This window comes from Scleropages formosus, chromosome 19 (assembly GCF_900964775.1).
Source record: "Scleropages formosus chromosome 19, fSclFor1.1, whole genome shotgun sequence".
NCBI classification, from domain to species: domain Eukaryota; kingdom Metazoa; phylum Chordata; class Actinopteri; order Osteoglossiformes; family Osteoglossidae; genus Scleropages; species Scleropages formosus.
The window spans coordinates 5,181,979-5,196,723 of record NC_041824.1 but is presented as its reverse complement, the minus strand read 5'-3'; the positions used below and the strand labels follow the sequence as shown (position 1 = coordinate 5,196,723).

General features: G+C 48.3%; 1 protein-coding gene across 1 annotated transcript; it reads right to left on the bottom strand.

The window, feature by feature from the left end:
* Nucleotides 1-325: 325 nt before the first annotated feature.
* eef1e1 (eukaryotic translation elongation factor 1 epsilon 1) lies at nt 326-6,474 on the bottom strand. Its single transcript, XM_018740973.2, has 4 exons — nt 6,350-6,474; nt 4,105-4,302; nt 1,963-2,058; nt 326-1,705 (listed from the first exon to the last, which is right to left on the bottom strand). The coding sequence occupies exons 1-4, from the start codon at nt 6,431-6,433 to the stop codon at nt 1,562-1,564; spliced, it is 522 nt and encodes a 173-aa protein (XP_018596489.1). The 5' UTR covers nt 6,434-6,474; the 3' UTR covers nt 326-1,561.
* Between the last annotated feature and the right edge of the window lie 8,271 nt (nt 6,475-14,745).

Here is a 14,745-nt window from a genome sequence, read left to right as displayed (position 1 = left end):
TGTAACGTGGTCTTTGACGAGAGAGAAAAATACCACTTAATGTATGTGTGTGATTTGAGTCAATCAGGGTCATGGGGGATGTAAAAAAAGTGAACGATGGGTTTTACCAAAGGCCTCCGAATAGCAAGACACCACCACCGAGTCACAAGGCATGTTGGAGGTGTTTTTTGTCCCCTGTAAGTTTTGAAAAACACACACAGCTTTGTTGGAAACATTTCCCAAAACCGCAGATTTATGTCGACTGCTGAAAATAAATTCTCTGATCTGTGTGAAAAGATCCGTTATCAGGGGGGAAAAAAAGGAGAAACGAACGCCTGACACAGGGTCACTCCAAGTCTCCCTTTATTTCTTGGCACAGGATGAGAACCCAAGTCAGAGGCCCAAATTAGAGCGTTTCAGCGCAGCACACAGTCCAGTCAGAGGGCTCATGTGGGGCAATTTCAGTAACACGGCAACACTACATTTGCACATTTATTCTCTGCGTTCCGGCTCTTTTCATGTCGCACTGCACCGTGTAGAGGACACGCACTGTTCTCCCATCCAGGACATGTGTTGGACTCTTCCATGTTTGCTCCATGCGCTACAAGGCTGTCACCCGTCAGTCCAAATCAAACTGCCGTCCTCTTGGCACATCAAGTCTAATCGAATGATCATCATGGCTAGAAAACCTGACATATTATCTTGGCTTCAGATTCCCTCCCAAATGCCCTGAATAATGAGGTTGTGGTGTGTTCCTATAAGCAGGTTTCTAGTGAGGTAAAAGAATCAGGACTGTGGGATGGTGCGTGTGTGTGCAGTTTACAAACAAAACTGCAACAGCGCAGGCCAACAATACCTGCAAAGGAGTGTGTGACTCAGGGGGAAGAGGCCAGTGGAGTGTGTCTGCTCCTGGCTGAGACACAATGAAGGACATCCCACCCTGCAGCTCCATGAACAGGCTTGGGGTTCGAGGAAAGCCTCATGGGGGCCCCACGGACACTGCTGTCAAGCCGCGATTGCTGCATGGTGGCTGGAAATGTGCGTCAGCCCCCTCTAGCCAAGGAACTTCTGTGGAGTCAGTCAGTCTAACCTAAGCACACATATTGTCAACTGCAGAAGCAGCAAAATGAGGGGAGGAAAAAAAAAAAAAAAAAAAGGACCCCCTCACTTGACGAACAGCGATACAGTTACACATTTATTTTTTTAGTTTCCCTTCTTAAAATGTCACTTTCTAAATTAAACAGAAGTGAGAATTCACATCTCTACACAACAAAATCTAGGTGGCTGTTCTAGTTGGACCTGAACAGTAAACCCAAATATCCTGACCTGCAGCACCTAGTCACTGTAGTTACTGTAAATCATTAAATTACACTATTAATATGAAACATGCATCTGACATAAGAGAATTTTAAAAATCCAAAATAAGGTGAGACATCTGCTTCAGGTCACACTGCCCGTTGCTATTGTTGATTCTCCAGGTCTTTCCACAAAGGGTTTCCCTCCTCAAGCACATGGTCTGGGGCTCTGGAATCTCAACCATTTGCGGAGAAGCTGCGAGGGGTCGGCTAGAGGAGGGATCTGCTCAGTGGTGTCCCCCTGTGTACAGTCTGTTCCTCAGCACAACCACGAGAGGCAGGTGCTGCCGGATGCCCGGGTAGTGCTGTATGTGGTCAAACCAGCGTGACAAATTCATGTGCTGCTCCTTCTCCTGGACAGAGAGGTCCGCCTGCAGCAGAGGGCATGGGGAGGTCAGAGGTCAGAGAGGTCTACCTGCAGCTACTTCCCTGTCTGCAAAGCTGACTCTCACTGACGTTTGTGCTGAAGAACACATCAAACTGTGCTCCTACTGGGAGTGGCGGCTGTCCTGTTCCCTACTCCATTCCCAGGATGCCTTGGGGCACAGCTCTCCCATTCTGTCCTGGAGACCTTGCTGAGCTCTGGATGTTTCTAACGGCTACTGAAGCCTAACCTTGTTTTACTTACCATGATGTGATGGACTCCATAGTACAAAAGAATGTCTGCCAGAGTGAAATCACTGCCAGCCAAGTAAACCTTATCTTCAAGGTACTGGTTGAGCTCCTGCAAAAGACAAATCAAACATTCAAAACAGCACATGGCTACAAGATACAAACACACATTTACATTTTTCATTTTTAGTAAATGAACAGTTCTCTGCTGTACCCTTGAGCAACGTACTTAACCAAAAATTGCTCCAGTAAAATTACCCAGCTGTATAAATGGGTAAATAATTGCAAGTAGCTTAACACTGTAAGTTGCTTTGGAGAAAAGTGTCAGGTAAATGAATAAATGTATGTAAACTGTTTTAGCTGATGTTTTTCTCCAAATCGACTTACACTGCTGATCTACTGACGTCAGCTTACCCATTTATACAGCTGAGTAACTTTTGCTGTACCAATTCAGGGCAAATACCTTAACAGGAGGTGGAATTCAAACCTAGGTCCTTTGAGTCCAAAGGCAGCAGATCTAAACAGTACGCCATGCGGCACAGCAAACCCAAAACAAGAGTAGAGAAAATGTTGGCGGATTCATTTTTTTAAATAAATCACAGAGTGCCCTATAGACAAAATACAAGTGCGCCCCAGTGACATATGTCTAGAGATGCACGGTCCCCTCTTCTGTGTGCGAAGTCATACGTGTGAAACACGTAATAACTGTTCAGGGCGACAGCAGAACCGACTACAGACTAAATCAGCAAGTATAAGAAAGATAAGTTTCCATTCTCAACAAAAAAGTGCAGCATGAGGCTACATGATGTTCATGTCCCGAGAGAGAAGCACGTCCATGTCTGGAGGACGGACGACCTGGGGACGTCCTGCCTTGGGACACACAGCGTTGGCGCAGATGCTGGAGAAGCTCCGCCCCGGGCCCTCAGCGGTCAAAGGGAAGTGAACCTGCACGCTTGTGGTTCTACGGGTCTCCAGGGACAAGGAGCGACTGTGGTCTCGCACCACGTGCATCTTGGGGGCTAATGGAGTCACGGGGCGGCAGGAACGCTGCCAAGCAGGGCGTGAAGACAGCCGACTGCTCTGCAGGGCCTGCAGCTACACAGCGGTCCCCTTAACTGCACGCCACATGCACACGGACTGCTTCGCGCCTCGGACCCGCACCGGCTCCCGGTTCGCAGAGCTCACACCTCGAGCACAAATCGCCCAACAAACCCCTGTCCCCACTTAGTGCGGCCAAATTCATCACATTTCACCCAGTGAATCTGGTGAATTCTGCGCCTCTAAAGCAGAGGAGAATCCTGGCAAAAATAACACCCTCAGGGAATAATCTGAATTAATCATGAACCTTCATCTTCACACCCCCGCGTCCGAAGCTGCAGTCTTCAGGAATGAGCTTCTTCACCTGTGTTCTAGAAAAAGCTGCATTGTTTTGCACATCCTTGTTATCTTTCACCCTGGATGGTCTTTGACTTTCAATAAGCCCCAGAGTCCTCTTCCCTACAGAAATGTTACTTCAAAGACTGAATGCAGGATCAAATACAGCTCAGTCTGTGTGTATTTACATGTTCTCCCCATGTTCAGGCAGGTTTCAGATGGACTGCTGACTTAATGAAAATGGATGGATGTGACTTGTAAAGAGTGATATGAGATAGACCTCCCTGGGATACCTGAGATCTCAAAACTAAATACATGACAAATTGTGAATATATCCATATACTGCATATGTAAAGCAATGGCAAAAAATTGCAACATTTCAAAAGTGTGACCAAGTAGCATTATTCAAAGTCCACTAACCAAAAGGTGCCAAAGTTCAAATTAGCTGTCATATAGAACAAAGGTTAACTTTTACAAGCGGTAGAAAACTCACTTGGCTCATCCATATACTGTTTTACAGAGGGAACTTCAGGTATACAGCTGACAAATACAGACAATGAATTATTGCACAGATCCTTATAAGACTTCAGTGCATCATTGAGCAGAGCCATTTTCCATTTACAGAAAATTTAAAAATATTTAAATCCTCCAACTTATAATTATACTGACATACCATGGAACAGAAACTCAAACAGTGAAGCAAAACACTCTGTCAGGATGCTGCCTTATTAACGGCTCATTTTGAGAATAATGAAGGACGCAAAGACAACAAGAGTGCACACACCTTCAAGATTGACCTTATGTCCTCTTTGGGGCAGCCATCCAACTGCGTGACCCTGTACTCAAGCCACTGCCGCACCACGGCCCGTTGCTCAGCTGTCCGGCCGAGCAGCTCCGGTTGAGCGGCCTCCTGCACCAGGTGGGAAGCAATGGTGACAAGTCCGATCAGCGGTGCACCCTTGTTACTCTGGAGGATAGGGGTCTGTGGAGGACAGAGAGGCTCCGATTACTACATCGCTGTGAAGACCAGGAGTAAGGACAGGATATACAGGCGACTTCCCAGGCAAACCTGTGTAGATCAGCTGCTTATGAACACGGCATAATGACAATAGTGGAAGTTAATGCTCTTACTGGAGGACTTTGATCTGAATGTCTTTTTTTTTTTTTTTTTTGCTTTATCTCCCCATTAACCTGGTTTGCAGAATTTTAATTTGTTGCTTTTGTACTTAAATATTATACTTGATGGAACATTCAGATGGAGAATTTCCAGGAATGTTCAGAACTGAAGGTTTATTACTTTGCATCTAAATAGTTTCATCTTCACACCCATTTCACTTTATATACTGCAATTTTAATGGAATGTCCAAATGGTAAAACCTTAAACTGAATACTCACACATGAATATCATTATTTTACTGTGAAGTTTTAAACATGTACAATTTACATTTTACACTGCAATGCAAGTCAATATTTTCTTTATTAGCAACTAAAGGCTTGAAAAAACTGCTTGTCAGAGAGACCATCTACTACTACAAATATGGATTTTTTTACAGCAATTCCATAATATATGTGCGCCCCCTAATTTACAAGAAAACCACCGCTAAACCTACGCCCTTAAATCCTAAGGAACTTATACTGAATGGACAGTTTAAAAATATATGTAGAAAGTTGCCAAATGAACAAATCTTCATAACACCTACCCTCTAAAGGAATAAGTGGAAAACCTAGTGCATAGGTGGACAGGCCGACCTGTCATTAAAGCTCTCCGACCGATACAAAACGCTGCTCCATGAGCTGTGTTTGACCTGCTGAAGCATCTCCAGGTATCTCCCCTCCTCGTCTCTCTGCATCGACTTCCTATCGCCACCCGGATCAAACTGAACACTCTGGTAAAAGCCAACAAAACCATCAATGGAACTGCTCCTCGATACCTACAAGAGCCAATCATCCGCTACACCCCAACCAGACTGCTACACCCCTCGACCTCTACTCGCTTGGTGTTCCCATGCACAAAAGGTCCAAAGCGCAAAGGTTTTCGGTTCTAGTTCCGATGTGGTGGAATGAACCCCCCCTCAGAACTGCTGAATCTCTCTACATTTAAGAGGGGTCTCAAAAGCCACCTCTTTCAGACACACATGCCCTGCTCTCTTAAGGCACAACAAATGTGTAAATGTTTACATTTCACAATTTCTGGATTAGAATTGAATTGAATTGTTGAATAATGGGTGAACCTTTATGGAGCTACTTGTGAGACGTACTGGTGACTGGTTCAGATATGGTGGATTGTGACACACTGACTGTACTCTAGAGTCTAGAATCACGTGTCTGCATCCAAACCTCTCCTTGATGTGATGCACTCGTACTGTTCTCTCTGAGATGTATGTATGTAACTCTTAAGAAAAGCCTCTGACCGAGTAAATAGATGAGATGTAAATCAATGTAGTAAATGTACGTATACAGGCTGGGCTGACTGTCACTGACTGACAGGCCGGAAGAAGAGACTTAAGCTCTCCGCGCACAACTGACTGAACAGCGATGTCGATGAGTCATCGGATGACAAAGAAAATGGGGAAAAAGAGCAAAAAGCGCAGATCACAGCAAAACAAAAGGCCCGGCGGCTGGCCCACATGTCATCTTAACTTCCGAACAAAACAGCGTCAACTGGCCTCCAGCGAACGACTCCCTTCTAGTTCGCGGCACGTGTCACGTGAGCAAGAAGAGACGCGCGAGACGAACTCTCGTCTCGTCATTCAAAGAACCTCACCTGCAAATTAACACAATAACAGAGCGGCACACAGCGATGACGGACCACCAGCCTTGATGTTCACGACCAAAGACAGCACGGCATCGCCGTAACACCAAATTACATCAGTGTTTTCATTGTAGAAAAGGGGAAAGAAAAGCTGACGCAAAACGTGGCTCTCTAGTCTAGACTGTCAAGTCAGAAGAGAAGCCCGAAGAGCGACTCGACTGGGCTTCCGGCAGTGTGACAAGAGAGCGCGCAGGAAAGGGACCGAGAAGCCGTTCACCTTATTGTTCCCCTGCGTGCTGTATTTGTTCGCTTTTTTAAATCCTAACGACTTCTCCAGCGAGGCGAGCTCCATCAGCGCCATGTTTGCCCTCCTCCACTGAGGGCAACTGCGCTGTTCCGCGCGATTGGACGGTGACTGGAGCGCGGCTGGACCGTGATTGGACCGAACTGGAAGCGACTTGACGGTGATTGGACTGCACCGCTTACTTTCGCTCAGCGTTTTTTGCATCGAACCAATCAAAACCGACAAACCTTTTGCGTCAGGTTGCATCAGATTGCTGTCATGCCGTACAGTAAATAAATATGCTAATTAGCTGAACGTGGAATAAGGATCCAGTCGATTCATTGGAATGCAGAGCCACATGTCACCATAAGCAGCATTTGTGTCTGCTGTTAATGAATGGAAACATCATTCATATTCTTATTTTTCACTTTGTACATATCTCCAAATTAAGCCTGCCAAATATATATTAATAATTTCTCTTACAGAGAAATGTGGCCACAAAGTTACTTTGAGTGGCTTTATAATATTAAATTATGTGCAAAGACATATGTCTATGTATATGTAGATACACATACTTTATATACAGTACATGCACACATATACATCCATCCATCCATCCATCTTCCTCCGCTTTTATCCGGGGCCGGGTCGCGGGGGCAGCAGTCCGAGCAGAGTACTCCAGACCTCCCTCTCCCCGCACACCTCCTCCAGTTCCTCTGGGGGAACCCCAAGGCGTTCCCAGGCCAGCCGGGAGACATAGTCTCTCCAACGTGTCCTGGGTCTGCCCCGAGGCCTCCTCCCAGTGGGACAAGCCCGGAACACCTCCCCAGGGAGGCGTCCAGGAGGCATCCGGAACAGATGCCCGAGCCACCTCAACTGGCTCCTCTCGATGCGGAGGAGCAGCGGCTCTACTCCGAGCTCCTCCCGGGTGACTGAGCTCCTCACCCTATCCCTAAGGGTGCGCCCAGCCACTCTGCGGAGGAAACTCATTTCTGCCGCTTGTATCCGCGATCTCATTCTTTCGGTCATGATCCAGAGTTCATGACCATAGGTGAGGGTAGGAACGTAGATCGACCGGTAAATTGAGAGCTTCGCCTTACGACTCAGCTCCCTCTTCACCACAACAGACCGGTACAATGACCGCATTACTGCGGACGCCGCACCGATCCGTCTGTCGACCTGCCGCTCCATTTTTCCCTCACTCGTGAACAAGACCCCGAGATACTTAAACTCCTCCACTTGAGGGAGCAACTCCCCCCTAACCCGGAGGGAGCAATCCACCTTTTTCCGACTGAGAACCATGGCCTCGGATTTGGAGGTGCTGATTCTCATCCCCGCCGCTTCGCACTCGGCTGCAAACCTCCCCAGTGCACGCTGCAAGTCTTGACTTGATGAAGCCAACAGGACCACATCGTCCGCAAAAAGCAGAGACGAGATCTCGCGGCCACCAAAGCAGACACCCTCCGTTCCCTGACTGCGCCTAGAAATTCTGTCCATAAAGATAATGAACAGAATCGGTGACAAAGGGCAGCCCTGGCGGAGTCCAACATGCACCGGGAAAAAGTCTGACTTACTGCCGGCAATGCGAACCAAGCTCCTGCTCCGGTCATACAGGGAACGAACAGCCCGTAGCAACGAGCCCCGAACCCCATAATCCCGAAGTACCCCCCACAGGATGCCACGAGGGACACGGTCGAATGCCTTCTCCAGGTCCACAAAACACATATGGACTGGTTGGGCAAACTCCCACGAACCCTCCAGCACCCTAGTGAGGGTATAGAGCTGGTCCAGTGTTCCACGGCCAGGGCGAAAACCGCATTGCTCCTCCTGGATCCGAGGTTCGACTATCGGTCGGATTCTCCTTTCCAGTACCCTGGCATAGACTTTCCCAGGGAGGCTAAGGAGTGTGATCCCCCTGTAGTTGGAACACAATCTCCGGTCCCCCTTCTTAAAAAGAGGGACCACCACCCCGGTCTGCCAGTCCAGAGGCACCGTTCCCGAACTCCACGCGATGCTGCAGAGGCGTGTCAGCCAAGACAGCCCCACAACATCCAGAGACTTGAGAAACTCGGGGCGGATCTCATCCACCCCCGGAGCCTTGCCACCGAGGAGTTTTTTGACTACCTCGGCAACTTCAGCCAGGGTAATGGACGAGTCCTCCTCCGAGTCCCCAGCCTCAGCTTCCTCTACGGAAGGCGTGTCGGAGGGGTTGAGGAGATCCTCAAAGTACTCCTTCCACCGCCCGAGAACATCCTCAGCTGAGGTCAGCAGCGCACCACTTCCACTGTAAACAGTGTTCGTGGAACACCGCTTCCCCCCTCTGAGTCGCCGGACGGTTTGCCAGAATCTCTTTGAGGCCGACCGAAAGTCTTCCTCCATGGCCTCACCGAACTCCTCCCAAGCCCGAGTTTTTGCCGCGGCGACTGCCAGAGCCGCGCTCCGTTTGGCCCGTCGGTACCTGTCAGCTGCTTCAGGAGTCCCATGAGCCAGCCAGGCCCGATAGAACTCCTTCTTCAGCTTGACGGCATCCCTTACTTCCGGTGTCCACCACCGTGTTCGGGGGTTGCCGCCGCGACAGGCACCGGAGACCTTATGGCCGCAGCTCCGAACTGCCGCACCGACAATGGAGGAGCGGAACATAGTCCATTCAGACTCAATGTCCCCCACCTCCCTCGGGACCTGGTTGAAGCTCTGTCGGAGGTGGGAGTTGAAGACCTCTCTGACAGGGGCCTCCGCCAAACGTTCCCAACAGACCCTCACTATGCGTTTGGGCCTGCCAGGTCTGTCCAGCTTTTTCCCCCGCCATCGAATCCAACTCACCACCAGGTGGTGATCAGTTGACAGCTCAGCCCCTCTCTTCACCCGAGTGTCCAAGACATATGGCCGAAGGTCAGAAGAAACGACTACAAAGTCGATCATCGACCTCCGACCTAGGGTGTCCTGGTGCCAAGTGCACTGGTGGACACCCTTATGCATGAACATGGTGTTCGTTATGGATAAACCGCGACTAGCACAGAAATCCAATAACAACTCACCGCTCGGGTTCAGATCAGGGAGGCCGTTCCTCCCAATCACGCCCCTCCAGGTATCACTGTCGCTGCCCACGTGGGCGTTAAAGTCCCCCAGTAGAACGACAGAGTCCCCAGTGGGAGCGCTTTCCAGCACGCCCCCCAAGGACTCTAAAAAGGCCGGGTACTCTACACTGCCGCTAGGCGCATAAGCACAAACGACAGTGAGAGACCGTTCCCTGACCCGAAGGCGTAGGGAGATGACCCTCTCATTCACCGGGGTAGACTCCAACACATGGCGGCTGAACTGGGGGGCTATTAGTAAGCCCACACCAGCCCGCCGCCTCTCACCTTGGGCAACGCCAGAATAGTGGAGAGTCCACCCTCGATCGAGTAGAGTGGTTCCAGAACCCAAGCTGTGAGTGGAAGTGAGCCCGACTATATCTAGACGGTATCTCTCAACTTCCCGCACCAGCTCAGGCTCCTTCCCCGCCAGTGAGGTGACATTCCAAGTCCCAAAAACCAGAGTTGGCGCCCGAGGTTTGGGTCGGCCGGGCACTCGGCCCCGACCACCGCCCAACTCACAATGCACCGGCCCCTTACGGTTTCTCCGGCAGGTGGTGAGCCCACCGAAGAGCGGCTCCACGTTATGGCTTCGGGCTGAGCCCGGCCAGGCCCCGTGGGCATAGACCTGGCCACCAGGCGCTCGCATGCGAGCCCCCCCCCCAGGCCTGGCTCCAGGGTGGGGCCCCGGTGACCCCATACCGGGCGGGGTAAACGGACGCCTTGCTTTTTCCTTCATAAGGGGTTTTTGAACCGCGCTTTGTCTCGTCTGTCATCCAGGACCTGTCTGCCATGGGAGACCCTACCAGGGGCATGTAGCCCCAGACAACATAGCTCCTGGACTCATTCAGGCACTCAAACCCCTCCACCACGATAAGGTGGCGGTTCACGGAGGAGCATGCACACATATACATTTACAATACAATATATATACACAGGGGTGCAGTGGGTTGGACCGGGTCCTGCTTTTCTGTGGGTCTGGGGTTCGAGTCGTGCTTTGGGTGCCTTGCAAGTGACTGGCGTACCGTCCTGGGTATGTCCCCTCCCCTCCTCCAGCCTTACGCCCTAAGTTGCCAGGTTAGGCTCCGGCTCCCCGCGACCCCGTATGGGACAAGCAGTTTCAGGTGATGTGTGTGTTCTGAAATGTCTGTTTTTTTGTCCATAAATCCTTTTTGTTTTGGTTAACAATTCCATTTCTTGATCCCCCAAATCCCTGCAGTACTCCCTAGTGTGCTTGATTGAACATAGGTGAGATGCATATTTTTGCCCTGGAATAATACCTATAAGCACACGGGGGTGCGGTGGCGCAGTGGGTTGGACCACAGTCCTGCTGTCCAGTGGGTCTGGGGTTCAAGTCCCGCTTGGGGTGCCTTGCGACGGACTGGCGTCCCGTCCTGGGTGTGTTCTCTCCCCCTCTGGCCTTCCGCCCCTGTGTTCCCGGGTAGGCTCCGGTTCCCCGTGACCCCGTATGGGACATGCGGTTCTGACAATGTGTGTGTGTGTGTGTGTGTAATACCTATAAGCTATGATTCATTGAAAGCAGGACAAATCCCTGTAATTCAGTTATTTTGCAGCAAATCAAATCTAATTAAATCAATTTATTGTCACTCACCATAATCACAAGTAGGTGATGAAAATCTTTGGTGCGTTCTTCGCACCTGTTCGGCATAAATTATAAATATACAGACCATAAAAAATATACACAATATACACAATAAACACCTGTACAGTATGTACAGTTTTCTCATAATACAATATACAATATCCATTGTTAGTGGTAAAGCACAGTGCATAGGAGGTAGAGAGGTTCTGCTGAATTTTGTGATATCTAATTTCAAAGATTATTTTTGGAAACCGATGAAATGAAGACTGCTGTAGCACCAAATCAAGGACACGACTAATTATGCAGACCTTCAGAATGGATCAGGCTTTGGGGAACAAGGTAAGGGTGATCTCCTCCTCGCTTGTTTGTGTACCGTGGCACGTCCTACGGTTTCGCCCTAGTAAAGGAGTGCCTGCAGCACGAAAAGAGGCCCTTATTCCACCAAATGCCTTGGAGCTGCCACATCCTGTACAAATGTAGATGGTCTGAGGACCGCGATCTGTGCTCCCAGGAACAGCCCATATGGCCCATGGGTGGTTTCTGATGCCCATCGCAGTGGATAACACTGAGCCACATTACTGAGGACACTGAAGAGGAGGATTATCGGGTCACCAATGGTGCGGTAGGCCTTCAGGGGTATCCACATATTTCTGATCCTGATATCGCTCCCTGTTAGGCTGATTTTTTTCAACTAAAGCCTTTCATAACCTGTAACGTTAGCCCTGGATTCTTTAAATACGGGGACACGGGATCAGCTGTGGTGAAGACACGCACACAGTCAACATTCATTGCGGGAAGTGCATTTTGGTGCTCTGTCAGATTCCTTGGCTGAATGCACTGAGACTTGGTAACAGTCCATAAGGAGTGCGCAATGGAGCAAGATCCACCTTGGTTCTTCTTCTCCCCTTATTCTCTGCCCTGTGCATCTTATGGCTCTAACTGATCTCAAAAGGCTGTGAAAACAACTGCAGCTTTGTCAGAAGCTGTCAACTGCAGCTTACCTTGTTAACAATGAAATTAATCGCTGCCATTCCAGCCTTTAACGTTCTTAGTGCACAACATTATTAAAGAACCCGTTTTCAGGTTTGGCTCTTGTGATTAGAAGGTGGCATGGTCATGAAGTTTTCAATGAGCTTGTTTCCGCTTTTGGAACTTTTTGTGCTTAAGCTGTTGGCCTGTTTCGTCTGAAAAATTACTCATTACAATAAAGCTGAGCAAAGAGGACATTGCGTTGGAGGATCTGAGGTAAGTTGATGTTTCATTGGTTTAGGACACACTTACCTTTGTTTTGCATTTAATGCTGATTAATGTGGCCAGGAAATAGGCAGTTTACACTGGAGTAGGCTGCTGGGTTTGCTTTTGACATTGTCAAGATGTATTGTAAAGTAGAGTATTGTAGAGTAGAGTAGGGTAGTGCTGCTGTCTCACAGAGCCTGGGTAGTGCGAGAGGGTGTGGGTTTGATCCCTGCTTAGTCTGTGTGGAGTTTGCATGGGTTTCCTCTGGTTTCCTCCCACAGTCCAAAGACATGCTGTTCTGGTTCACCCATAGTGTATGAGTGACAAAGAGAGAGAGTGTGTGTTCCACTGATTTATGGATGAGTGACCCAGTGTAAGTAGTGTATCTAGCAGTGTAAGTCACCACGGTGAATAAGGTGTGTGGGCTGATAACACTACATAGAGTTCGTTGGAAGTCGCTTTGGATAAAAGCATCTGCTAAATAAATGTAAATATAAAATGGTGTTTTTTTTTTACATGGGATTTTCTGGAGAAGGAGGAATATTCTTTTTTAGCTACACTGGGCAGCAGCGACACAAGTTGGTAGCCTATTGGGGACAGAGGATAATTTCACTTCCAGTAGAAATGGCAAAAACATCATCTGACACTGTGTGGAAGAAGGCAGCAGTGCTTTCCCAAGAAAATGACATGAACAGACAAACCAGTATGTGCACTGATCAAGACAGGACCCTCAGGTCAAAAGGCTCTCAATACACTCCCAGGAAAGAGCTGAGGATCATTCCAAGTACTGCCGGTGTTTATGATGTGGCTGGATTAAAGCCTTTTGGACGTTTAGCTGCTGAGGTTGCTGTGCAGGAAAAGAAAATCCAAAGCTGCAAAGACAAGATTATGATAAGAACATGAAATATACAAAGTCTGAACCAAGAGAAGCTTGACCTAACCAAGAATGACATAAACGGGCTGAAAATGAACATCTTGTGCATTAGTGAATCAAAATGGGTTGGTATTGGACACTTTAATAAAGAAGAGCATACCATACACTCTGATTAAATAAAAGAAAAAATAAAGAGGAACAGAGCAGTATTCATTAGACAAAAGGATATTGCAAACACAATAAATGGACACAAAGCAATGAGTGATCGAATAATATCAGTTACTCTTCATAGACAGCCATTAAACCCAACTACTCAGGGTGACCTTAATTCATAGTCTTTGTAGTGGAAAGGAGACATGTATAAAATCAATCCAACGTCAACAACCGCTTGTCCTGAGTGGGGTCATGGCAAGACGGGGGCTATAATGGAAACACAGTGGAGGAGAAGCACCCTGGATGAGACGCCAGTCCATCACGGGGCACCCCAAGCGAGACTCAAGCCCCAGACCCACCACACCATGGACACCAGCGAAGCCAACTGTGCCACCACACCCCCGCTTATAAAGCCAATCACCCTGTGCAATTCCTGAAGCCAGTTTGTGTCCAACATTTTTTTAAACAGCTCCATTTCTACACCTGGACATCGCATGAAGGAGCACATGGAAACCACATTGACTACATCCTTGGCAGTAAAAGCCGGAAGCATTTGCTAAGACATGGCCTGGAGAAGACTGTGGAGCTGATCACAATTACCGATCTGCAAAGTGAAGTTGAATAGCAAGGCCATCCAGATGTCAAAATATGATCTAGAAAATATACCTGATGCTTTCAAGATGTTTGTGAGCAATTGTTTTGGGACACTGAGCCTTACAGCCAGAGAAAAAGATGAAATCTGGTCAGGAATCATAGATAGATAGATAGATAGATAGAAGCTTTATTGATTCCAGCTGAAATTATTTGTCTGCAGGATCATAAATACAATAACTAGTGACAAGGTATACAAAGTGCGGTGGAAAGGACACTGGAGCAACCAGAATAAAAGAATAAATAAAGCAAACACAGACAGTGAGTAGCATACAAAGTGGACAATAGATGCAAATGAAGAAGGAGAGAGAAAGCGGTGCTGACAGCTCCGTACCACCCAGGCAATAAGAGGTCAGGACCACCCTGACAGCCTGAGGACTCATTATAGAGTCTAATGGCTGTTGGCAGGAATGACCTCAGGTGGCTTCTTGGAACAGCACAACTGGACCAGTGTGTTGCTGAAGGTGCTCCTCTGTTTGCAGAGAGTGAGAGTCACAATCTGTGTCGGACAGGGGTTTGTTTAGACTCCTTCTCTGTAGCACTTCCTTCAGACAGTCCATTATGATCCCCAGGACTGAGCTGGTCTTCCTTATTTGTTCATTCAGTCTGCTGGCATCTCCTGTAGAAATGCCATTGCTCTGGCATACAACTTCATTGAAAACCGCACCTTCTCCACCAGACTGGTAGAACATCTGCAGCAGTGACCTGCACGCTCAAAAAGACCTGAGACTCCACAGAAATTCAACAATGAAAGTGAAAAGAAAAAAAAAAAAAAAACAGAAGAAGCCAAAATAAAGTTCAG

Bases quoted from the DNA above. Each gene is read 5' to 3' on its own strand.
- eef1e1 (XM_018740973.2), bottom strand. From the start codon at position 6,433: ATGGCGCTGATGGAGCTCGCCTCGCTGGAGAAGTCGTTAGGATTTAAA. The intron at 2,059-4,104 runs GTGTGTGCACTC...TGTCTTTTGCAG, and splicing joins ACATAAGGTCAATCTTGAAG to GAGCTCAACCAGTACCTTGA. The intron at 1,706-1,962 runs GTAAGTAAAACA...CCTCTGCTGCAG, and splicing joins ATGGAGTCCATCACATCATG to GCGGACCTCTCTGTCCAGGA.